Source organism: Pseudoliparis swirei, chromosome 20 (assembly GCF_029220125.1).
Source record: "Pseudoliparis swirei isolate HS2019 ecotype Mariana Trench chromosome 20, NWPU_hadal_v1, whole genome shotgun sequence".
In the NCBI taxonomy this organism is placed as follows: Eukaryota; Metazoa; Chordata; class Actinopteri; order Perciformes; family Liparidae; genus Pseudoliparis; species Pseudoliparis swirei.
Genome location: NC_079407.1, coordinates 3,241,636 through 3,266,240, shown reverse-complemented (window position 1 = coordinate 3,266,240; position 24,605 = coordinate 3,241,636). Strand labels below are relative to the sequence as shown.

Sequence of the window (24,605 nt, the reverse complement as noted above, 5' to 3'; positions counted from 1 at the left end):
AGATTCTTATAAAAGACATGAACTCAAAGCACACGAGGAAGAGGAGGAAGAAAAGGACGAAATGGAGGAAGAGGATGAACAGGAAAAGGAGGAGGAATGAGGAAATGGAGGAAGAGGAGGTGGAGGAGGAGGAAAAGAAGGAAGAGGACAATCAGGAGGAGGACAAGAGGACGAGGAGGGAAAGGAGGAAGAGGACAAGGAGGAGGAAAAAGAGGAAGAGGATGAAAAGGTGAAGGAAAATGAGGAATAAAAGGAAGAGGACGAGAAGGAAAAGGAAGAGGAAGAGGAAAAGGAGGGAAATGAGGAGGAGGGCTAAAAAGGCTACCATAGCGTTCAGCTGGGTAATAATAAAATAATAATAAGTTACACTCATCACGATGATGTCATCAAGGTTATTGATCTCGACTTAGTCTGGAAAACTAATAAAGTTTATGATATGAAGCAAACACTTAATACACTGGCAGTGGAGGATGGGGGGGGGGTCTGTTGCATCATGGGAAATGTAGGCTCCAGAGTTGTTTCTCTGCCTCTCGACATGTCAGTTATTTTTCTCGAGTTGAAATGTTTAGTAGAATAAATGAGTCAATTTACTGAGAATTAAATACACAACATGCGTCAATTAAATGTTCAATTTATCAAGTCTCAACTCGTTGGTTCTATTATAATTATTATTCATTGTTTTACTAGTTACTAAAATTTCACAGTCTGAAAACTGCATAATTTATTCATGAAAGTAAGTTCATGTTTAATTAATTATTACAAAAAAATCTGTCTTGTGTGACTCCCACGATAATAAATCACCGGAAGACTATTAATATGCACAGAGGATTAAATGTGTTGCAGTAACAGCAGGTGACCACAAGGTGGCAGCAGGCATGACGCGAAGAATATATCCATCCTGCTCAGCTCATTAGAGTTCGGGCCACATGTTGGAACTATGTCAGATGCAGACAGGACAACTCATTATTATATTTAATTTAATTTAATTTAATTTAATCAAAATGTGACCCGAGCGTCTTTCCTGTTAAAAAATAAAAACAATAGAAAAAGTGTACCTGTAAATAGAGACATTGTTCTTTACACGTCCACCAAAAAAACACGATAGATAGTGTGACGTCACGGGACCCAAAATCCTGGCTCCTCATAGACTGCCTGCATATTTACACCCGTAACAGAACAGGCCGCTGGGCACGATGACGTCACGCGCAGTGAGAGAGGGACAGATAAATAAAACAAACATTAATTAAATTAAATAAACTTGGCTGCTGTGTGTGTGTGTGTGACCCCCGCTGTCCAGGCGTGGCTGCTCTGGGCCTAATGGGCTCAGGTGACCTTTGAGAAGGTCGCAGCAGCAGCTCCTCTGACGGTTACCGAGCACCGGAACCTCAGAACAGACAGTTAAAATAAAATAAAATAGAAATTAATAAAGTTGGAGGGAGACACTTATCATGGGGGGGGGGGGGGGAGACAGACAAATGAGAGAACAAGAAAGAACAAAAGAGAGCAAGATTAATAAGGAGAGAAAGAGAGTAAGATAAAGAGAGTGAAAGAGAGCAAGATGAAGAGATATTAATTAAATAAATTAAATTAATTAATATATTTATTTAATAAATCATAATATATTTATATATAAATATGTATAATAATCCCCTTTGAGACTCAACACTTGAGCTATTTAACTTAAACGCAATTTAAAGTTATTTAAATATAAAATAATTTTAATACCACGTTCGGTCTCCCCTTCAAGACTCTTGAAGATGAATCAAAACAACCCAAAAAATAACAAACAAAGCTCCGTTGATGTTGATCAACGCGTTGAAGTCTTCCTCATCCTCCTCTTCCTCATCCTCCTCTTCCAGCAGGTCAAAGACATACTTCTCATACTTTGAGGAGACATAAAAAGACATCGAGGCACAAGAGAGAAACCAAAAAGGAGAAGAGGAAATATGAAATGTGAGCTTTATACGCAACATGATTTATACATGCAGACAACATGCATTGATGGAGGGGAGAGAGGAGATGGAGGGGAAAGGGATGGAGGAGAGGGGATGGCAAAGAATATAAATAGATGGAGGGGAGAGATGGAGAAGGGAGGGGAGTTAGATGGAGGAGGAGAGGGGAAAGGGATGGAGGAGAGAAAGGGAGAGGAAGTCGTTACGGGGGAGACGGAGAGGTGGAGACAGAGAAGTGGAGTCGGCTCTCCGTCTCTTCAGCTTCTTCAATAATCCTGTAAAAAAGAAGCTGATCGCTGCATTATTGATCAGAGCTATAAGTGCTGAGCAGACGGAGGCTACAAGTTGGTGAAGGGGGGATGAGGGGGGGGGGTAATCAATGTCAGCTCTCGCCGTCTCTGGAGCCGAGTGCATCTTCAGCATCTTCCACTCGCCGTTCCGTCTTCACATCAACGGGCTGAAGAAGACGTAGTGAAGAGTCCATGTCCTCTGTAGTACCGGTCGTCTCCACGAGGGGGCGTGGTGATATTAAAGGCTCTCTGCTGCACTGATGTTGGTCGTTCCAGCTGAACTTTGACCTCAGAGCTTTGTTCTGCGGTCTCAGCGTCTGCCCAGAACCGTTCTGAGTGTTTTATATCCCAAATAAACTCTTTACTTTAACTCTCGTGTTCTGATCCTTCAGCTGAAGACGAGTCGGAGAGTTTAGCCACTTTATTCACATTTAAAAGTCTCGTGGCCGCACAGCGTTCTGCCCACGAGACGAACCCGCAGACGCCTCCGGAAGGAAGGAAATAAAATACAGAAAATGCATACAAAATTAATCCTAAAACCAGAATCTTAAAAAAGTAAATCAGGCATTAAAAAAAATAATTGAAAAAACTAAAAACACACAGGGGAGGAATACAGAGATGGAAAGCAGCTTTAAAGACAGTGTGTGTGTGTGTGTGTGTGTGTGTGTGTGTGTGAGAGGTTATTTGTGACATGACACGTGTTGACGTGTGCTTTTTGTGTGTGTGTGTGTCTCAGGCACATTAGCAGTCAAACACACACACGCACACACACACCTTTAGATCAATTTCTATCAACGTTAGATGAGATGGAGAGTAACAGCAGCCACAGTCCTCTGAGTCCAAACATGGTGGAGGCTTCCAATCAGAGGGAGGAGAGGGGGAGAGGAGAGAGAGGATAGAGGGAAGCGGAGAAGAGAGGAAGAGAGGAGAAGGGGAGAGGAGAGAGAGTGGAAGAGGGGAGATAGAAGGAGAGAGAGGAGAGAGAGCAAAAGGAGAGAGGAGAGAGAGGATAAAGGGGAGAGAGAGAGTGGAAGAGGGGAGATAGAAGGAGAGAAAGGAGAGGAGAGAGAAGGTTCAAACTAGACGAAGCAGGTGAACTCGTCATCCAACTAAAGAGTCTCTGTCTCCACACCAACAGATACTGGAGGTAATCCATGTGTGCTGCACACACACACACGTACACACACACACACACGTCGACTTTCTTCCCTTCTCTCCCATTCTCACTCGCCCTCCCTCTCTCTCCTGGGGCTTGGAGGGGTAGTTGCCTCTCCACAGAGCTGTGCTGTTGGGAATATAAATACCAACATGTTGTTGTTGTTTCCCCTGAGGAGGCTTCCACGGCGTGCGTGCGGAAAAGTTGGCAGGTTAAGCCGTCAACCCCCCCAAAAAATAACCACTGCGTGAGAGGAGGACGATTACGCTGGAGTCGCGGGAAAACTCCATCGCAACCCCCCCCCCCCCCCCCCGTCTGCCAAGTAGAAAGATTCCTAAAAAAATCATAACAATAAGGCGCATAAGATAAAAACATTCAGATTGGAAGCCCCGCCCCCTCGACCCCCCCATGCGGCGGCACCGTCGTCGTCTTCTCCGCCTGTTCGTCGTCGACGGCAACGTCCTCAGCAGATGTCTGATGGCTGTGATCAGAGTTCAGGAGGCGACCGCGAGAACACGGGGAGCTTCGTCCCGCGCGTCTGTGTGTAGGTGTGTGTAGGTGTGTGTGTATGTGTGTGTAGGTGTGTAGGTGTGTGTGTGTGTGTGTGTGTGTAGGTGTGTGTGTGTGTAGGTGTGTGTGTGGGGGGGGGTGTCACTGGTACTGGAGGTAGTTCTTCAGCGTCTGCGGCAGCGGCAGCGTGTCGATGTGATGGATGCGCTCCCTGCCGAGAGCCAATCGGGCGACTCGTCTGCACAGGTCCATGAGGGGGAGGGGCTCCGCTGTGGGGGGGGGGGGGGGGAAGAGAGAGAGAGAGAGAGAGAGACTATGTTTAGGGACATTTGTACACACAAAGCTGCTAAGTGGTTGTTAAAAAAGAAAGCAAGCAGCCCGCCTCTCCGTTCATGTTCAGCGTTTCCTGCGCTCGACGTCCGTCAGTCATTCATCGCTCACAGCGTCATTATAAATAATTGCAGCGCCACAGAAGCGCCTGTGACCCGCCTCACTCAGCCGGGTCACACAGCACACGTCAACGAGGAGCTGCAACTGATAGTTAGAATGCTGCATGACTGTGTGTGTGTATATGTGTGACTGTGTGTGTATGTGTGTGTATGTGTATATGTGTGACTGTGTGTGTATGTGTGTGTATGTGTGTGTGTGACTGTGTGTGTATGTGTGTGTGTGTGACTGTGTGTGTATGTGTGTGTATGTGTGTGTGTGTGTATGTGTGTATGTGTGTATGTGTGTGTATGTGTGTGTATGTGTGTATGTGTGTGTATGTGTGACTGTGTGTATGTGTGTGTATGTGTGTGTGTGTGTGTGTATATGTGTGACTGTGTGTGTATGTGTGTGTATATGTGTGACTGTGTGTGTATATGTGTGACTGTGTGTGTATGTGTGTGTGTGTATATGTGTGACTGTGTGTGTATGTGTGTATATGTGTGACTGTGTGTGTATGTGTGTGTATGTGTGTGTGTGTGTGTGTATATGTGTGACTGTGTGTGTATGTGTGTGTATGTGTGTGTGTGTTTGTGTGTGTGTGTGTGTCCATTTACAGCCTCACCTTTCCCCGCCTGCATATCCCGAATGGCTTTTCTTAAGCGAGTGAGCGGATACGTTTAACGACCTCTTCCCTCGCCTCCAGGCCGTCTCTGGCCATCGCGACCAGATAAATAAATAAAAAGAAACGGGAATGCCGGACAGGAAAGTGCAGAGACGAGTTCCCGACAGATTCCCGGCGCGGTGGAGAGGCGGCGTGGGAGCGAGTGGCGAGGCCCGCGGGGCTGGCGGGCGATACGTCAACCTCGCACTGAATGGAGAACAAGGCGGAGGACGCAGACGGGAACAGCCCCTCCCCCGACACACACGCTTTCCTCCGCTCCATCTCGACGTCGGCTCGCCACGAGACGACACGACCCAGTTACGTCTCACTGAGAAATACAGCGGGGTGAGAGGGGTCCATCTTTTGTGGCATGCGTTCCAGTCGTCTGTTCACCCCCCCCCCCCCCCTCTTCTCCTCCCGCATGCCCAGCTGACAGGCGAGGGGCGGGGCCACCGGGCTACCAGCGTTCCATAGGGCCCGTCTGGCCTAGATTCAGGAGAACAGGTGTGGGTGTCTCACATGTGCGGTCCTTGGTCAAAAGGGAGGAAAGGAAAAAAAAGAAGGGGGGGTAGGAAATATATTTCAGGGACAGACGAAATTAAAGTGAAGATTGGAGAAGGGCAGCGGGGAAAAGCAGCGGGGAGGAAAAGCAGCGGGGAGGACGCCGGCGGAGAGAACCGTCGCTCGATTGGAAGACGCAGGTGTCCGAATCGTCGGCTCGGAGCGGAAAGCCAGTCGCTCTTAAAGGAACGATTCCTTCCGCCGCCGACGGCCGACTTCCTATTACCGCCGAGCTGGAGAGTCCCAGACAGAAACCCCGGCCCGCCATCGATTTGGTCTCTCCGTATGTGGGCGTTAGCGTGTGTGTGTGTGTGTGTGTGTGAACCGCACACCGACTACCGCGCAAACACGCCCGCAGAGACGAGGATGAGACATTTATTTTTCTTACCGTTTCCTTTTACAGCCATCGACACAGCACAGAATAAATTCATGAAAATAATTATGAAAAAATATATATATATAAGAATTTTTTTAATTATATACAAAAATTAAAATAATTTCATACAATATATTTAACCCTTATTATTTACATATCTAAACACATATATAATTATTATATGAAGAAAAATAAATCATTTAATAAATATATATAATTACTATATTAAGAAAAGAAATCAATAAATATATAATTATTATAGGAAGAAAATAAATGAATATATATATACACATCTAATTATATGAAGATTTTATTTTTAAATATTATATATATGTTATATTACAGAACACACGGAATAAATTCAACTGCACTATAATAATGCTGACTCTTTTATTACGGGTTGAATATTTTATGATATGAAAATAAAATATCTATTTTATAAAGAAGAAAAAGTATATATACAATATATATAAATATATAATAAAAAGACTCAAATGCAGCACATTGGTTCTCATTGTGAAGGTTCAATGTAACTTCACTGGATGCACGCGATAAAACTCAATATCAAGGTGAAAAGTCATCAAGTAAAGCGGTTAAAACACAGGAAGTGAAGGGGCGAACGCTTTGAGCACCTTGAATAACGACAATCCATGAAAGCACGAGAGGAGAACCTCGCTCAGCGAGATTCAAGGACGCGAGGATCCAAGACGGGGGGCGATATCGATTTCGGGGGTCAGGAGTCAGAGGGCCGAGGAGTGGAGGAGACTTTGACTTGGAGGAGAACCGTCGCGAGGAAGAAGGTCGTTGCAATTTCTTACATGCATTAATAAATAGTTTTTTAAAAAGCCTGTTAGCCGTTGAAAACCTTCCGCCGCCTCAGTTTCATCCTTTAACCTTGTTTCCTGCAGCCCGCTTTTCACAAAGATCCCCAAACCGGAGCCGGAGCATGAATTCCTCTCTGCGCACACAAGTTGTTTTTTTTGCCAGATATTTCTAAACACACGGCCGAGGGATCGCCGACGCCGACGCCTTCGCGTTAATCCGAGCGCATTCGATTCGCTCGCGTTGTGTTCGATGTGACCGCGGAGAGCCGGCATCGAGCCGGAGCTTGACTTGTAAAAGTCAGACGCAGGCCGACGCGTCCGCAGGAGGCTGGCATCTTCACGGGAGAAGCTCCTGTGGCGTTGGGAGCCGAGCTGTCGCGACATCACAGACCTCGATCGCTTACAACCGCCTCGATATCTTTGTCCACGCACGTCAACACCATGACGGAATAAATACATTGTCCATGGAATTTATTGTGTTTTTATTTCATACATTTAATATACTTTTCTCATTCTAATGTCTGCATAAATTGAGTTGATGACATTATATATATATATGCCATATAAAATTATATATATATATTTATTTATATACCATATAATATATATATTATATGGTATATAAATAAATATATTATATGCCATATAAAATATATATATTTTATATGCCATAAAAAAGTATATATATATATGTATATATGGCATATAGAAACATTTATATTATATGCCATATTAAATAGATATATAAATATATATTATATGCCATATACAATTTATATATATATACAAGTATATTATATGCCATATATATATGCCATTTTATTGTCATTATATCAGCAGCATAAAAATGTATCTTAAAAAATTACAATATCTTTAAAATCATATTAAATAAAATAAAATTGGGACGATTAGAGTAGTTATTTAAAGTTACTTAAATGTTCACCGACCACTGTGAAACCTGCGCATTGTGCAGACATGGTACTGGTATTGTTAAGAGTCCTTTGTGTCTTGTTTTGGTTGTGTCGTTTTTATTTCACACTCCAACATCTGAATAAATTGAGTTAATGACGTTAAAAAAACAACATATATATGTTATTTTAAAAGGGTGTACTTGCACTATTATGCCATTTTATTATCATTACATCTTAAATCGCAGTAAAAAAAAGAAAATTGGGACAATTGGAGTCGTTATTTAAAGCCGTTAATCAAAAGCCTTCAATTTCCGTCATTGACGTAGAATGAAAAATGTAAACTAAAGCATCACGTTGGGATTTATTAATGTTTTTCAAACAACCCAAACAACACTGACTGGATGATATTCAGGCCAAAGTTCAACACCGACTCCGGCGAGGTCTAATCTCACGCCGCAGCTTGCTGTGAACATCGCCGACGGCGTCACACTGCAGAGCGGGCGGCGAGGAGCACGTCCTCAGACCAGTCAGCGGTTAACCGCCCACCGGGTGGAGGGAGCAGTCGGAGCAGGATTAGTGATGGAAAAAGGACGGACGGAGAAAAAGAGGAAGATGGTGGAGCGGAGGGAGAGAGTTTGGGGCCAGATGGGGTTCATTTGGATGAAGAAAGAAGACGTCGGACCCACTTCCTCGTCTCTGGTCCAGGTGTAAAGGAGTTTAAATCGGCCTGTGGCAAAGAACAAAAAATAAATAAAAGTAAGGCTTTCCGGGAATATAAGGAGCTTTTTCTTTTTATAACTTCCGAGACAAGCAAACGGATATAAATCACGTCTCCGTAGAGCTTTATTTCGAGTGTCCCCGGGACCGAGGGGGGGGGGGGGGGCGAAGGGACTTAAGTGCTCACTGAATCACAGGAAGGATGAGAAGGAAAAAAGAGACTGCATTAATGCAGAGTATTAAGAAGGGACAATACAGACGAGGGTGTGAGGACACTTATCGCTTCCCAGGGAGAAAGAGATGGAGAATAAAGGAGTCTAAGCAGGAGGGAGGAGGAGAAGGGGGGGGGGGACAATAGAAACCAGGAGGTGAGCAAAAAGAAGAAGAGCTGCCATAGAAAAGAGAATAAGGGGCCACCTCCAAGCATCGTGACGGTGCCATTATTCACAACATGGAGTCGGCCTCGTGCGCATATATATATATATATATATATATCAACATATATATATATATATATGTTGATATACACTACCGTTCAAACGTTTGGGATCACCCAGACAATTGTGTTTTTCATGAAAACTCACTTTTATTTATCAATTGAGTTGCAAAATGTATAGAAAATATAGTCAAGACATTGATAAGGTTAGAAATAATGATTTGTATTTGAAGTATTAATTTTTTTCTTCAAACTTTGCTTTCGTCAAAGAATGCTCCTTTTGCAGCAATTACAGCATTGCAGACCTTTGGCATTCTAGCTGTTAATTTGTTGAGGTAATCTGTTGACATGTCATCCCACGCTTCCTGAAGCACCTCCACAAGTTGGATTGGCTTGATGGGCACTTCTTGGGACCATACGGTCAAGCTGCTCCCACAACAGCTCAATGGGGTTGAGATCTGGTGACTGTGCTGGCCACTCCATTACAGACAGCAAGCTGCCTGCTTCTTCCCTCAATAGTTCTGGCACAATGTGGAGGTGTGCTTTGGGTCATTGTCCTGTTGGAGGAGGGAATTGGCTCCAATCAAGCGCTGCCCACAGGGTATGGCATGGCGTTGCAAAATGGAGTGATAGCCTTCCTTATTTAAAATCCCTTTTACCTGGTACAAATCTCCCACTTTCCCAGCACCAAAGCAGCCCCAGACCATCACATGACCTCCACCATGCTTGACAGATGGTGTCAGGCACTCTTCCAGCATCCTTTCACCTGTTCTGCGTCTCACAAATGTTCTTCTGTGTGATCCAAACACCTCAAACTTGGATTCATCTGTCCAGAACACCTGTTTCCAATCTTCCTCTGTCCAATGCCTGTGTTCTTTTGCCCATACCAATCTTTTCTTTTATTGGCCAGTCTCAGATATGGCTTTTCCTTTGCCACTCTGCCTAGAAGGCTAGCATCCCGGAGTCGCCTCTTCACTGTCGACGTTGACACTGGCGTTTTGCGGGTACCATTTAAAGAAGCTGCCAGTTGAGGACCTGTGAGGCGTCTATTTCTCAAACTAGAGACTCTAACGTACTTGTCTTCTTGCTGAGTTGTGCACCGGGGCCTCCCACTTCTCTTTCTGCTCTGTTAGAGCCCGTTTGTGCTGTTCTCTGAAGGGAGTAGTACACACCGCTGGAGGACATTTTCAGTTTCTTTGCAATTTCTCACATGGAATAGCCTTCATTTCTAAGAACAAGAATAGACTGGCGAGTTTCACAGGAAACTTCTTTTTTTCTGGCCATTTTGAGAGTCTTATCGAACCCACAAATGTGATGCTCCAGATAATCAACTAGCTCAAAGGAAGGCCAGTTTTATAGCTTCTCTCATCAGCAAAAGTTTTCAGCTGTGCTAACATAATTGCACAAGGGTTTTCTAATCAGACATTAGTCTTCTAAGGCGATTAACAAACACAACGTACCATCAGAACACTGGAGTGATAGTTGATGGAAATGGGCCTCTATACACTTATGGAGATATTTCATTAGAAACCAGACGTTTTCACCTAGAATAGTCGTTTACCACATTAACAATGTATAGAGTGTATTTCTGATTGATTTAATGTTATCTTCATTGAAAAAAACAATGCTTTTCTTTGAAAAATAAGGACATTTCTAAGTGATCCCAAACTTTTGAACGGTAGTATATACATATGCTGATATATATATATATGTGCGGATATATATATATATCAGCATATATATATATATCGGCACACACACACATATATATATATATCTCATATATGCAGACGTGAGTGGAGACAATGCGAGGGCCTCATCTTCGATGCCTTAAAATGATGAAATAAAGGAGAGTTCAGGCTCGTGAGTCGGCTCCATTAGCCGCTTCCTGTTTTTTGCCATCCGCACGCTTCATTAGCCCGAGACAATAGAAAAGAAAAGAAAGCTTTCCATCAATGAGATTCTACAGGAAGCAGAGAGGATGATAAAAAATAAGAAATAAACAGGATTTTAAACTCGAGTGGTTTCACGTGAGCAAAGGGTCGGTCGTCATCCTACGAGCGATTATCACAAATCAAAACACCTGCAGCCCAAAATAATAAACTCACACGGAAAGTTTTACCGTCTGGTTCTTATCACTTCTTTTTCTTCTTCTTTTCAACAAGTGACATTACCTGGGGCAGTTTATCAGACCTTCACACAGCTCCCTCTGGAGAGACACACAGGACCTCATCCAACTCCCTTCACGTATGCTTGTCAACAGACTTTGATGTGTGCAACCAGTGAAGTCACACACACACACACACCCCCCCCCCCCCCCCCCCCAACAGACACTGAGCTCAGAGGCTCATTTTCACAGTTTCACAATCTGAGAGTTGGACTTGAGTTGGAGCGATGACATTTAACCGGAGAGCAGCGGGAGAGGAACATTGAGAAAGAGACACACAATAAACTGGATCCAGGTGTGTGTGTGTGTGTGTGTGTGTGTGTTAAAGAGGGACAGAGGGAATAGTAAAGACATGATGTTTAAGTTGCTTCCTGTTGGAACACAAAGCAGCAGCTCACTTTATCGAGGTCCTTTTATAAGTCTAAAAAAAAAAATACGACAAATCTCTAAATAAAGCTTTCCCAGTGTGATCTTAACCCGTAAGTCCTGGAGAACCAAGACCGGCTTTACCATCTTACACAGTTACACACACACACACATGAGAGGATTAGGAGTTCATTGAAGGCTGTTAGAATGACTCACTCAACTTTCCATCTTCAAAACAATCAAACTTTTGTCACACAGCTGGTGTCTGAATACACACACACAACTTTTTCTCTGAAATTGTGCTCCCCGTCTCCTCTTCCTCCTCTTCCTCCCCTCTGGCCCTGCACTGGGTTTCTGGGACTGGACAGAGGGAACGAGAGGAACCCGAACAGGGATCAGGCTGAACAGGTTCAGGCAAACACATCCACGAGCGGCAGGGGAACACGCCGAGACCGGCTGTACCATCGAGGAAGGGGGGGGGGGGGGGGCTTTAAACCCTTTATACTAAAATAAATGCATCGGTTTTGAGAAATTGTTGCAGCTGCAAAACTGAACACCAAGAGGAACGAGAAGAGCTCAAAGCTTCTCATGCATCTGTTTCTGGGTGACTGAATATGTGAGAGAGAGAGAGAGAGCGAGTGAGTGAGAGAGTGCGAAAGGGAGAGGGAGAGCACGAGAGAGAGAGATTGAGAGCGAGAGCGAGAAGGAGAGACAGAGAGCGAGAGAGAGACAGAGTGAGAAAGCGAGAGGGGAAGCACGAGAGAGAGCGAGAGAGGGAAAGAGAGCGAGAGAGAGAGCGAGAAAGAGATTGAGAGAGAGAGCGAGAAAGCGAGAGGGAAAGCACGAGAGAGAGAGCGAGAGTGATTGAGAGCGAGAGACGGAGAGAGAGAGAGAGACAGAGAGCGAGAAAGCGAGAGGGAGAGAGCGAGAGAGACAGAGAGAGAAAGCGAGAGGGAAAGCACGAGAGAGAGAGCGAGAGTGAGTGAGAGCGAGACAGAGCGAGAGAGAGAGTGAGAGTGACTGAGAGCGAGAGATGGAGAGAGAGAGACAGAGATGGAGAGAGAGAGAGACAGAGAGCGAGAAAGCGAGAGGGAAAGCACGAGGGAGAGAGCGAGAGTGAGAGTGAGAAAGAGAGACAGAGAGCGAGAGATGGAGCGAGTGTGTGTGTGTGTGTGTGTGTGTGTGTGAGTGTGTGTGTGTGTGCCTTACGGTCCAGTCCGTTGACGTAGCGGATGGACACCTCGCAGTGGCCCCACACGGCGCTGACGATGGGGTACAGCCGGCGGCCCTTCAGGCCCCTGAAGGCGACGCCCAGGTACTGTCCGTCCACCATGAAGCTGAGCGTGCCCTCGTCCATGTCCAGCACCACGGTGAGCGAGTCGGGCGGCGCGAACGACTCGTCCGGCTCCAGGAAGCGCGGGTACGTGGGCGCCGGCGTGGCGGCGGGCCGGTTCTTGCCGTCGTGGTACAGTCTGTTGCGGCCCAGGTCCCAGCCCCAGGACTCGGCGTCGGCGCCCACCAGGGCCGTGTAGCCGACCGAGTGCAGCGCCGCCTCGGCGGAGGCCACGCCCACCACGGCGTGGGTGCCCCGCTGCCGGGCGGGCCAGTGGATGCGCCAGGCGTGCAGCCCGCGCGCGTAGCCCACGCTGCCGCGGATGCAGTCCGTGCTCTGCGCCACCGGGTGGCGGTGGAACGTCAGCGCGTCGTCCTCCTTGACGAAGACGTTGAGCGAGCGGTCGTCAGAGTTCCAGGCGTGGCGCAGCCGGGCCTCGGCGCCGGCGGCCGGCATGTCCAGCAGCAGGTCCAGCCGGGGGGGGCGGCAGAAGTCCGGGCCGCGCAGCTCGCGGCGCACCGGCCGGTACGAGGGCTCGCCGCGCACGTCCACCGACTTCATGCTGCCGGAGATCTTCTGGCCCATGGCTGGGCGGGGGGGGGGGGGGGCGGTGACGAGGGGGGGCTAGGTCCTGACGCTACCTCATGGGCGCAGTGGTGACGCCGTGGGTCCTGGGTGGAAAGACGCCGTCTTCAGCCGGGAGGGGGAGCCGCACGCCTGAAACGCACAACAAAAACACAGGATTATTATATTTCTGTTTTTTTATCCAACCCGCCGTTGCCGCGCGTTGAGAATAACCGTGTGGAAACCGGCCGGCCGTCTCTCTCCGACGGCCTCGTTTACCGTGGGGATCCATAACCGGTGTAAAAGCTCCTCGCGTGAGCAGCTTTTATTGATCGCGGGTAATCAGGGTTTAGAGCCTTTTGAGAGACGAGACTCTCACGAGCCGCCGTCCGCTGGCCGAGCGCCGACTAGCCGGCTTGCTCTCCCTCCCCGAGCCAATCGATGAGAGGCGAGCCATCAGTTCAGGACACAGAAAACCCTAAATTGACTTCCAAACCCATTTCCCTGCAAGACGTCTGTCTGTCTCTCCCTCTCTCTCTCTCTCTCTCCTCCCCCCCACATTTTCTCAGAAACTCTCTGCATGACTTCTTCAGGGAAAGTACAGAACAGTAACTGGTACCGACCCACAAGGGGAGGCCTGAATAAAGCAGCCGCTCTGTGTGTGTGTGTGTGTGTGTGTGTGTGTGTGTCTCACAGCACGGCAGCTGAGCGTCTCTCGTTCCTAACTGACAAAAAGACATTCGTTATCGTTCTGATCACAACCGAGAGGCGTCTCTGTTGGTTCAGTTTTCGGGCTCTAAAAACACCAAATAACTCAACAGCCGCACACATGAACTTATTACTTCGGGCCTTTAAGAGACATTTTGCCTCACCGTTTCCCTCCCTTTACACACGCCCTACATGTTGTTTTATGCATGCGGTGGCGGTGCAGCGGGTCGTGAAACCCTCGGTCCGGACGGCGGGTCGGATCAGCAGCGTTTCGCCAGTGTCCCGAAAATAAATGTAAACTGCTGTGAAGTCTCCAACAAAGGAAAACATTTAAAGTTACCGTAAAAATATAGTTTTATTAATGTATTATATAAAAGGTGCTGAGGATTGTAAACGGCTCATAATTCATCTCTGAATATCTATTCGTGTTCGCTGTGAAAACATTCAGACAACTGGATTTATATATTGGTGTTTTACGAGACGAACACGTCACGGTAACGTTATGATAATGCACCGTCGGAGCCTGAATGCACCGTCGGAGCCTGAATGCATAATGACGTAAACGACAGATAAGAAACCTTGGTTCGCCTCCTCGCTATTCAATAAGGAAAGGAGACGTGGATCAAGACGGAAAGGAAGTGACGATCAATTAATTCATCCGAGACTTGGCGCATGGAGTCTGTTTTAATTGATTTATGGGGATGAGTGTGTGTGTGTGTGTGTGTGTTAAATCCCCAACTGCTCTCAAACACACACAATGTTCTGGCAACTTCTCGAACGTTTACCGTCAGCCGGGGGGACAATGATGATGATGGTGGTGATTTATGGGATGAAGAGGAGCGGAGGAAACATGACGAGGAAGAGCAGCAAAGGAAAACAGTCTATTTTTACATTACGACGTGTGAGGTTGTGTGTGTGTGTGTGTGAGGTTGTGTGTGTGTGTGAGAGGTTGTGTGTGTGTGTGTGTGTTTGTGTGTGTGTGTGTGTTACTAGGCTCTTCAAAGTAGTCGCATCCAATAGTTTAACCAAAGGAAAAGTGTCATCATCATCATCATCATCGTCGTGTCAGGAGGCCCCTCTGTGCCAGACCCTCTGACCGGGTGGCACTGCCCTCGACTCCGTGACTCAAGCTCCGCCTCCACGCGATGACACGATGAGCCCGTGAGTGAAAGCGCGGCGACTCCTGCAGCGCCGGCGTTTCTCGTCCCGCTCGTTTAGCTTCAAATCCAAAACACGAACTCTAACTAAACGCCTCCTTTATTCCTTTATTCCTTCATGCCTCGCCATTAAACTGCAGGACACGCGCAGCTCCGCATGTACAAAGTACATAAAACGATGTTTGCGGCGCCGCCGTCCTCTTTCATGACACATGTACGGGTCGGCGTTAATCGCATCCCTCGGGCGTTCTCTCTCTTCCGGAGAAGGAAGAGAAGAAATAAAAAAGGGGGGGGATAATAAACGGCGTTGGCTCGTGATGAAGTCGACGCTCCGCGATGATCCTCCTCTTGTGAACCCGGTGAGGTGAACTCGTGAATGGACTCGTGCCAGAACGCGTCACCGGGACAAACGGGCCGGCTCGGCCGGTTTGCGAAGAATAAAAAACGGTTTTAACGGCCCGTCGAGAGAAAACCTGAAAATCGACCCACCTGCACAGCCTAGAGAAAGAAGAGAAACAGTTCATACCGGTTTGGTTCTGCGTCGGGGATCAGGGGTTCCAGCCAGAGTGTGGGGGGGGCGATGTTTGATGGTCCACATTAAAAATATAAAACGTATACACCTCCAGCGGGTGAATACTAAACGTCAAATCAACGTCACCGCAGTGCTTCACTACAGCCTCCTGTGCAGACAGCTGCTGCCACACACACACACATCTGAGGCCGACTTATTACGGCCTTTATCTACATGAAGATGAAGGAGTCACAATAAAAGTAGATTCTGTTGGCGTCGACCATCAGGCCTCACGTGGCTGTGAGAGGGCGTAGAGGTTGTTATGACGACGGCCCGCCCCCAAAAAACAGATCGTGCTGCCACAACAAAGCAACCAGTGGCAATAAATAAAATTATAATAAAAACACACAATTAGAGCTATTTAAACAAACAAAAAAGGTGCAAAAGGGAGACGGGACGCAAGGGAAAGCAACTCGACCAAACTCCACGGCCCAAACCGGCTGTTGAAGGAGAACAAGGCGGTGGCGCGAAGAAGGCTGCTGGTAGCGTGACGGCCATTGTTAGCATATCAAACATGCACAGCCAGTCCCAAGACAAGCAACCCGCAGACACACACACACACACACACACACACACACACACTGCTTTAGGGCCTCAAATTCAGACTGGTACCTCGGGGCGGGGGGGCGGAGACTCGTCTCACACGCTAAGGCACGCACTCCTCTCAGCACACGGATATCGAGCCATCGCCGTGTGTCCATTACAGTTCACAGATGGCAGCTCGTTTGGATGCAAACAAGACGATAAGTGTGACTGTCGCCCGCCCGCTCACTGGGGATGGGGGGGGTTAAAATCAGAGTTACACCCCCCCCCCCCAATCGGAGAACGGCACTTAAACTGTTCCGCTGGGGTCTGTTATTTATTTAATAAATACATATATTTAATTTTATTAATATCTATTTATTTTATTAATAAATTTTATTATATAATTTTATTAATATACATTTGTTTTATTCATAAATTGTATTTATTTTATATTATTAATAAATTGTATTTATTTTATATTATTAATAAATTGTATTTATATTAATAAATTGTATATATTTATTTGTATTTTAACAAATTGTATTTATTTATTAGTATTTTATTGAGAAATAATAATAAATACAAATATTTGTATTTAATACATAAATAAATAAAATTTAAAAAAGGGAAACACAAACACAGGCACCAAGATAAGTAGATATTTAGTTGTTTGTTGTAAAGATAAAAGTAGCAGAACATTAAATATTGACAGTGGTTGAATTCTGACGTGAAGCTACGCAGTACATTTCAATTTCGGCTGGTGAACCCTCAGGATTATCTTTTCTTCTGAAAGCACAAAAACAGTCAACACCTCCGACAACGAGCTGAAACAACTTATTCAAACGGGCAAGTGTTGCCGATTCTTATTCCCAGCATGCAACGAGACTCCGAAGGTTGTTTTCACAGCCATGTTGGGTTTTCGGGTTCTTTTCTTTTCGGACTACAACAAAAGACGACCAATTAGTTATTTATCTGTGCACAGGATGTACGGTTGAAATAAATCATATATATATTAAATAAATATAAATATTAAAATAAATAAATATATATATATAAATATATTTTATTTATTTTTTAGGTGATCTAGCAATGACAGCATCGTGGAAACTCCTCACCATCGATGCATGTCTACTAAAAAAAAAGTGCGTATTTTAGTGTCAGAGGAAACCTTACAGAGAAATAAAATTGACGGGTGGGGGAGTGATTTTGGGCTTTACCAGACCGACAAGCGAGAGATAAACACTGAAATCGTTGGTCGTCGATCGAAAAACCAAAACTGACCCGAGTGTGAAACGAGTGACGTGACCCAATAATGTGACTTAATGACGCCCGTCTGCTTGTATCACCGCAGCATCCATCAATATGTTTACTGTGCACGCATATCGTCACCAAGATTTAATTTTCTAGAAATAGCTTAAAACTTAATTTCCTCTGATGCGAAACTACTCCCAGAAAAAAACAGCATTTGACATTCGTCTGTAAACTATGGGGGGAAACTAAAACTAACTCTAAATGTAGTGTACTCTGGTTCTCAGGCATCAGTAAGGAGTTAAAACAGCCTGAAAATACAGATCTGTGAAAGCCTTTAAGAGTACTTCCCCACAGTCACCTGCCCACTCAGCTCAGGTGTGTGAGAGTCACGATGAGCCGGCTCAGTGCCGCGTGACTCCATCCAGACGGCTGTCACTCACGCAGGTGGAGGAGCTCGTTAGCCGTTAGCGGTCCTGCCTTCCAGAGGGCAAACTTTAAATCCTATTCCAATAGTTATATTATAATAGTCAATTATAACTTTTGGAGGGAGAAGTTTGACTTTTTGGAGTTGTTGTTCACATTAATATGTTATAAATAAAATAAATAAATAAATATACACTTTTATTAATCCCCAAGGGGAAATTAGTTCTCTGCATTTAACCCATCCTTAGTTATTAAGGAGCAGTGGGCTGCGGTGAAGCCACCGGGAAGCAACTGGGGGTTCAGTGCCTTGCTCAAGGACACTTCGACTTGCAGCTAATGGGGAGAGCGGGGATCGAACCCACAACCTTGCGGTTGAAGGACGGCCCTCTTACCCCCCTGAGCTACAGCCGCCCCAAATTATTGTCTCCTCTTCAACACCAGCACTAAGCAGCTTCAAACAATTAATTCAAATGAATGCTATATATATATATATTATAATGATCAATGGAGTGTTCAAATGTAATCTTGTAAAAATGCAATTGTTGGAGAGAAATGGGACTTTTTGTAGATGTAGTTCACAGCAATATATTATTATCACCTCTAAGAAGCTTAAAACCTTTTAATTAAAATGAATGCAGATTCCTTTTCATCAAAAAGCTAATATTAAGATAACATGATTATTCTATAATAATGTGAATTGTGCGTTCTTATGGAATAAACCACTATAGATGACAACGTTTATGTTTATTTTAATTACTTTGAGACATTTTAAATTGTTAAGGGACGATTATGTCGCCTCACTTATCCACACACACATGTATATGTTGTATACAACGGGTTTAGCCTGAGACGGGAGCAGCAGCGACAGCAATAACCCACGTTAGGAAATAGAAAGAACAGCTTTAGTTAAGGAGCTTCTTTTTTTTTTAGGCAACAGTCGGGGAAACTCGAGAAAATGTCACCGGCGCGCCGCCGAGGAGAGGTCAGGTGACTCCAGTGTCTTTCCGTGAGAGAAGAGGCGTCTCGCCGTGATGAAAGAGTTTCTCCCAGAACAGTCAGACGGCTCTCACACGGCGGCGTGAACACGGAGGACGCCAAGTCGGAGACGGGGGAACACGAGCCCCTCAGTCTGAGGTCTGCACAGTCGGCCAGCCAGACGGGTGTGGGACACGGCCCCGAGGGGGTGTGTGTGTGACGAGGGGATGGGAAGCCAGGCTCCAGTTCCCAGCTAAGGCAGGAAAACAGCTGCTGGAGGGAGGGGGGGGGCAGAAGTGGGAGGGGCTTAGTGCAACGCAGGCTCAGCGTTTCCCTCCCAAGCAGCACTAAACTACTCTAGAAAAACCGTGGACACACACACACACACAGGTTATTTATCATTTCCCAAATAGTTTTTGTTGCAATCGAACATTTTATGCCGACTATACGGTATTTTAGTTTCTCCATACAAGCAAGGAGTGTGTGTGTGTGTGTGTGTGTGGGGGGGGGGGGGGAACGATCCATCGTAGCACAGTGTCCCAATAAATAAATAACCTCGACATCAACGTGACGGAGCGAGTGGATCAAGTCAGACTGTTCTCTTTGACGTTTCGTTATTGATCTCTAGAGTTTCTCGATGGACTCGACCGTCTGGACGTTCAGTCGCCTCTCAGCTCGCCGTCTCCCAGGAGCGAGCTCCACCCAGTGCTCCGCCTTGCTTCCTACTTATTTTCCTCTTTTATTACCCGAGTCAATAGAGCGTCGCCTCCTATTCGTTTCCTCTTCAACTTGATGAAGACATTGACGTCTTTGCAGCTCTTTTTTCTCTTTTAATGTAATATTAAAGAATGCATTTTTTGCCCTTCAAAATAAGACAAAATAACTCTATAATAGACCAATTAGTCAGACGCAAATAAGCAATTATTTCCATTGCCGAATCCTTTCCCGAGCGTCCCGAGGCTCGCTGGGTTTTTGCACGACGTCGGAGTAAACATGAACTTTCCATCGGTCGAGCGAAGGATGTAAAGCGGCGTGAGGACGGTTGATCTCGTGGTTGTGAAGAAAAAAAACAAAAAACAAATGTGGCCTAGCAGAAGAATTCATTGCATCTTTTAGATATCGTGGTGAGCTTAGATATGGCAAGGAACCCCCCCCCCCCCCCACACACACCTCCTTCCCTACCATCTTCCTTCCTCCTCGGCGCCAACACCATCCCCCGCTCTCCACCTATGTATCCACGCTCCTCTGAATCTCATCTTTCTCCCGTGGGAGACGAGGAAGCCCTCTCTCTCTCTCTCATTACACCCCCCCCCCCTCCCTCCATCAACTAATGCACAACAGCATTCCTCTCTCGCCTGCTTTTATGCTGAATTATGCGTTTATTAAAGCAACGCGGCTTCAAATTAACTCGTGCGAGAAAACCACACCGAAGCTTTTTGCTGCAGAAAAGAAAAAATAAATGAAAAAAAGAGGCAGATATTCACCGTATTCATCAGAGACTCAACGACTCCCACCCACGCTCACGGCTGCCTTTGTTTGCCGCAGGGCTCCCCTCGTTCGTCACGGCGCCGGCTGCATCGAGGCGGGCGTGAGGCCGAGTGACCCCGAGTGGGGTCAGAGGGCGTGGGTCGAACCGGGCCGTCTGCAGTCATTTAGGGGCACCGATCATTACGATGAGGCCGGGTGGGGGGGGGGTTAGTTGCATCATCGACCGCAAAACACCACAAACTGGGAGGTTGGTTCATTACCAGGACCGAGGACGTGTTGGGAAACTGGCAGGACAACTGGTTTTGTTTTGAGGCTTTACGCACGATATTTATTGAGCCAGTCACAGTTTTACAACCTCTCCTCAAAGACGTTCCTCTCCGCAGCTCGGAAAAAGTTTCACTCTTTCGTCACGTGACTTTTGGTCTCGGGCAAAAACAAAGTATCGTAGTTTCTATTTAAAGAAAATAAAAAGGTACATTTGGGTGAGATTTCAAATGAGAAAGTATAATGTCACAGTTTGAAAGCTTCGTTTTGGTCGCTGATGGAAGCTGGTTTTGTGATTATGGTCAGAGTTTCTTCTTTCCGTCGGTCCTTGAACACATCGTGTTCAATCTGATCAGAATCAAATTTGTTTAACCGCGTCTGGCGAGGATGAACGGCGTAGTTTAGTGAAATTATTAAATTTTTTCTCGGTATCCATTTAAAGAAGGAACGGGTAAATCCGTGGCGAGGTTTAAAATGAGGTCCATTTTAAAGCTTCGTTTTGGCCGCTTTCTCCTGATGGAAGCGTTGGTTGAACGCGATGTGTTCAGGGACAGACGGAAAGATGAAAATCTCACCATAATCACGTTTTTTACAGCGAGGATAAACGGCAAAGTTTAGCCAATCGTTTAAAGAAGACATGCTTTTCATTTTGTTGGGTTCCAGAGGGTTAACCATGTTTGAAAAAAAAGAAATTAAACGGTTCCTTTAATCTGCCATAAAGGAGATGGACGACTCTACGGCGTGCAGATCAAAAAGAGTCGAGTCAGCGCCGCTGGCCAGCCAGTCAATAATAGACCCATTTGTCTGAATGGCTTCCTGCTCCTCAGACAACCAGACGGAGGACGAGCCGCCGCCGCCGCCTCCGTGTCTCCGGTCGACCCGGGAGAAGAATGTGTTGGCGACCACGTGTTGAAGCAGCCGGAGCCAAAAGCTAGACCCTCTGAGGAGTCCGCGAGCGGAGCGCCGCAGTCCAGACACCAGACGTTTAGGGGAAAGAATAAAAAAGGTAAACCTACAGCCGACGAGACGGAAATCTGTGATCGGCAGACGAGCCCGGATCATAGACGGATGAGACTCATGGCGGGGGCCATGTTGTAATGTAAATAAACTGTGTGAGGAAAGCAAATGGAGGCCAAGCGAGATGCATTGCTCAGTTCGTGCTCAACAAGGCGTTGCAAAAACAACGCGTGAAGCAATTGATCGATTACCTGCGATCACTCTGATCGACTCAAACGAGACGTTTGATAACTTCCCCGTCGGCTCTATCAAACGACGTTTTTACCGTTTTTTGTTTGACAAATCCCTAAAAAAAAAAAAAAACACGATGGTCAGCAAATGGGTCGGTTCTCTCGGTTTGTAAATAGTTGGCCGCCGTATAAAAAGAAGTGCAAATATGTAATCTTTCGGTCGCAGAAATTTAGGCATCCGGGGAATGTTTGTCTAGAGCGTCTATAAAAAAGAAAAAAGAAGTATTGTTTGAGCATAGCTGTGGAGTTGGACTGGAAACACACACACACACTCCGTTTCATAAGGGAGATTTAGGTAATGAGGTTCAGACTAACCTGATGAAGCCAGTTTGACTGACAGTAGAATTGGCTCTAAAAGTTGGTCTATCTAGCGAGCTCTATCATTAGATATTTGGGCCAACTGTTATTATTTAATTAAAAAGAGGTCATTATAGTCCTGCAACGACCCGAGAGTGGATTATATTCGATGCGTTTCTTTCTTTCGTCGGAGCACTTGATTTGATCGCTGTCGGGAATAAAGAGAATATGTTTATTTTAAAAAGAAAAAAGGGTTTTTGATGATTTCCAACCTCAATCAAATCGTTTAGACTGAAAGTTTCCTTGAAAGTTCCTCTGCTAAAAAAGGATTTTGATCTTTCAGCTGCTTTACAACCAAGTTATTTTACTCTGTATATTACAGTTAAATGTTCTAATGATATCATATGTGCCGTGGAAGGAGTTGTGTTCATGGTGAAGTGATATAACCGGCGTCTCACGGCAGGAACAATGAGACTCATGAGCTCAGCGTTGGCTTCACGTTTAAGAGGCTCGTTAACGAGAGATAAAGGAAGCGGCCTCGCCCACAACGCAGCCTGCTTTCCTGATGAAACACGTGTTGAATGAAATACAACCAATAAAACTGTAAATACAACTCCCGCAATGTTGATGAAAACGCCTTCGTCTGGACCGTTTTCTGTCACTTCTGATGCTTCAGGTACTTTATTACCTTCGCATTGAAAATGCTGAAGGTTATGTTTTGATCGCCATGTATTTATTTATTTGTATGAATGTTACTCGCATAACTCAAAAAATATTAAACCGAATCGCATGAAATTTGGGATGATTGGTTATTATCCGGGGACCATTTGATTAGATTTTGGGGTCGATCGGGTCAAAGGTCAAGGTCACGAAAAGGTCAACATCTTCTTTTTACCATAGCGCGGTCAATTTTTATCCAATTGGCATGAAACTAATGCCAAAATGTTCATAATTCAATGCCCAATAATGTGATATGCGAAGATGCCCGTTCTCGTTTGTACCTGTAGGTAGACTTGGTCTGCAATGTGAAGCGGCTTTACGGGAACATTATTTTTGTAGAGGGTTTGATTCTCAAAATAGAAAGGCGTTCCTGAAGTGTTACCGTAGCCGCTGGGTCGGCGGCGTGCGCCTCAACAGCGGAGCAAAAGCTTTTGGGGTTTGGGAGCCGTTGCAATATTCAGCGGCCCGTGTCGTATCGGTTGCCGCGAGCCGCCAGGTGAGCCCAAACCGGTCCGATCGGGTTCCCACAGCCGGTGATACGGAGGCCTTCACTTCACCACCGCCGGTTACGCAACGTGCGATCGGATCTTTTTGCTCGTGTGAAAGAAGAAATGCGTCAACGAAACGACGTCCAGGAGAAGGAATAAATAAAAAGGGTGCTCGAGTTAAAGTGAAAAAGTTATCGGAAAAAACAAACCTCACAATTAAAGAAAAGCTAGAGGATGAATTTAATTTCCGTGCAGTTTTCTTATGAAATCCTGGAACATTTGGTGAAATGAACCCGTGAGAACGGTATGGAGGGGAAACCCTCCGGGGTGGAAACAACTCGAGATGTCAGGAACATTATGAGCCGCAAATACCTCCGTGTTCTTGGCAGAAGAGTTTAAGAATCTCTGGACTCGACTTGAACTTTGCGTATCATAAGATAATAATAGTTTCTGGCAAAATAACTGAAGTGCCCGATAAAACGGAATGTACAGTACGAAGTAGTGGAGAAAAACATGAGAATACTCAAGAGATCAGCACGTCAATGGATTTACCGCCGTCACCACAGGACTGAGGGTCAAAGTCGTCCATCGGTCAGCGCCGACGTCATCCAACACGCCGGCGTTGACCGGCTCCGGGGTTTTGAGATGACGACTGAAGCGGTGGCACTGAGGTTTTCTCTGAAGACCGTGAAGCTCACCTCTTAATCCGTCCGGGCGCGTTGAGGAACCAGCATCTCGCCAAACGGGGCACGGGTCGGCCGCGGTTACTTCCTGTCGGGAACACAAAAAGAGACACGAGCGGTTTTGATTGGCACGTTGACGAAACGCTCCGTTACACCCGAGAGGGCGTCGCCGGAGCATCTCATGAGCTCAAGACAACGGAGTGGAGACAATAGTGAGAGGAAAGGTTTTGCAACACACACACACACACACACTAAGTGCCACTCGACTAACCCGTTGCTGGTTTGGGTTCAGCTCACATTCAGGTCACAATGAAGCAAAATCAAAGAGGCGATGAAGAGACAGATGAAAGGAAGAGAGAGACTCCAAAAAAGAGAAAATAAAAGGTGTTTTTACATGTAAAGATGGAAATTAAAAAACAGCCCAGAGAGACAGAGAGAGGACGAGGAGGAGGAGGGGGGGGGGGGAGGGTCAAGCACCACTTTACTAGTAATTGCACTCGGAGCGCCGGCTGCGTTGGCTCCGTGGAGCGTCTCCTCTGTCGGAGCGCTGGGGGC

The 24,605-nt window shown here is 46.0% G+C and overlaps 1 protein-coding gene across 5 annotated transcripts in view; it reads right to left on the bottom strand.

Moving 5' to 3' along the window:
* Positions 1–2,648: 2,648 nt before the first annotated feature.
* LOC130211037 (SPRY domain-containing SOCS box protein 4-like) overlaps positions 2,649–24,605 on the bottom strand; it is a 32,719-nt gene continuing 10,762 nt past the window's right edge. For 2 of the 5 annotated variants that reach the window (XM_056441623.1, XM_056441622.1), the window contains 3 exons: positions 24,066–24,138; positions 12,566–13,406; positions 2,649–4,177 (listed from right to left, as the gene is read on the bottom strand). In XM_056441623.1, coding sequence (XP_056297598.1) covers positions 4,050–4,177; positions 12,566–13,274 — 837 coding nt within the window. In that variant the 5' untranslated portion in view covers positions 13,275–13,406; positions 24,066–24,138 and the 3' untranslated portion in view covers positions 2,649–4,049. Of the gene's footprint in view, positions 4,178–12,565; positions 13,407–18,619; positions 19,137–23,919; positions 24,139–24,605 lie in introns of those variants that run through there. The other 3 variants (XM_056441621.1, XR_008834917.1, XR_008834918.1) reach the window with 3 other exon arrangements.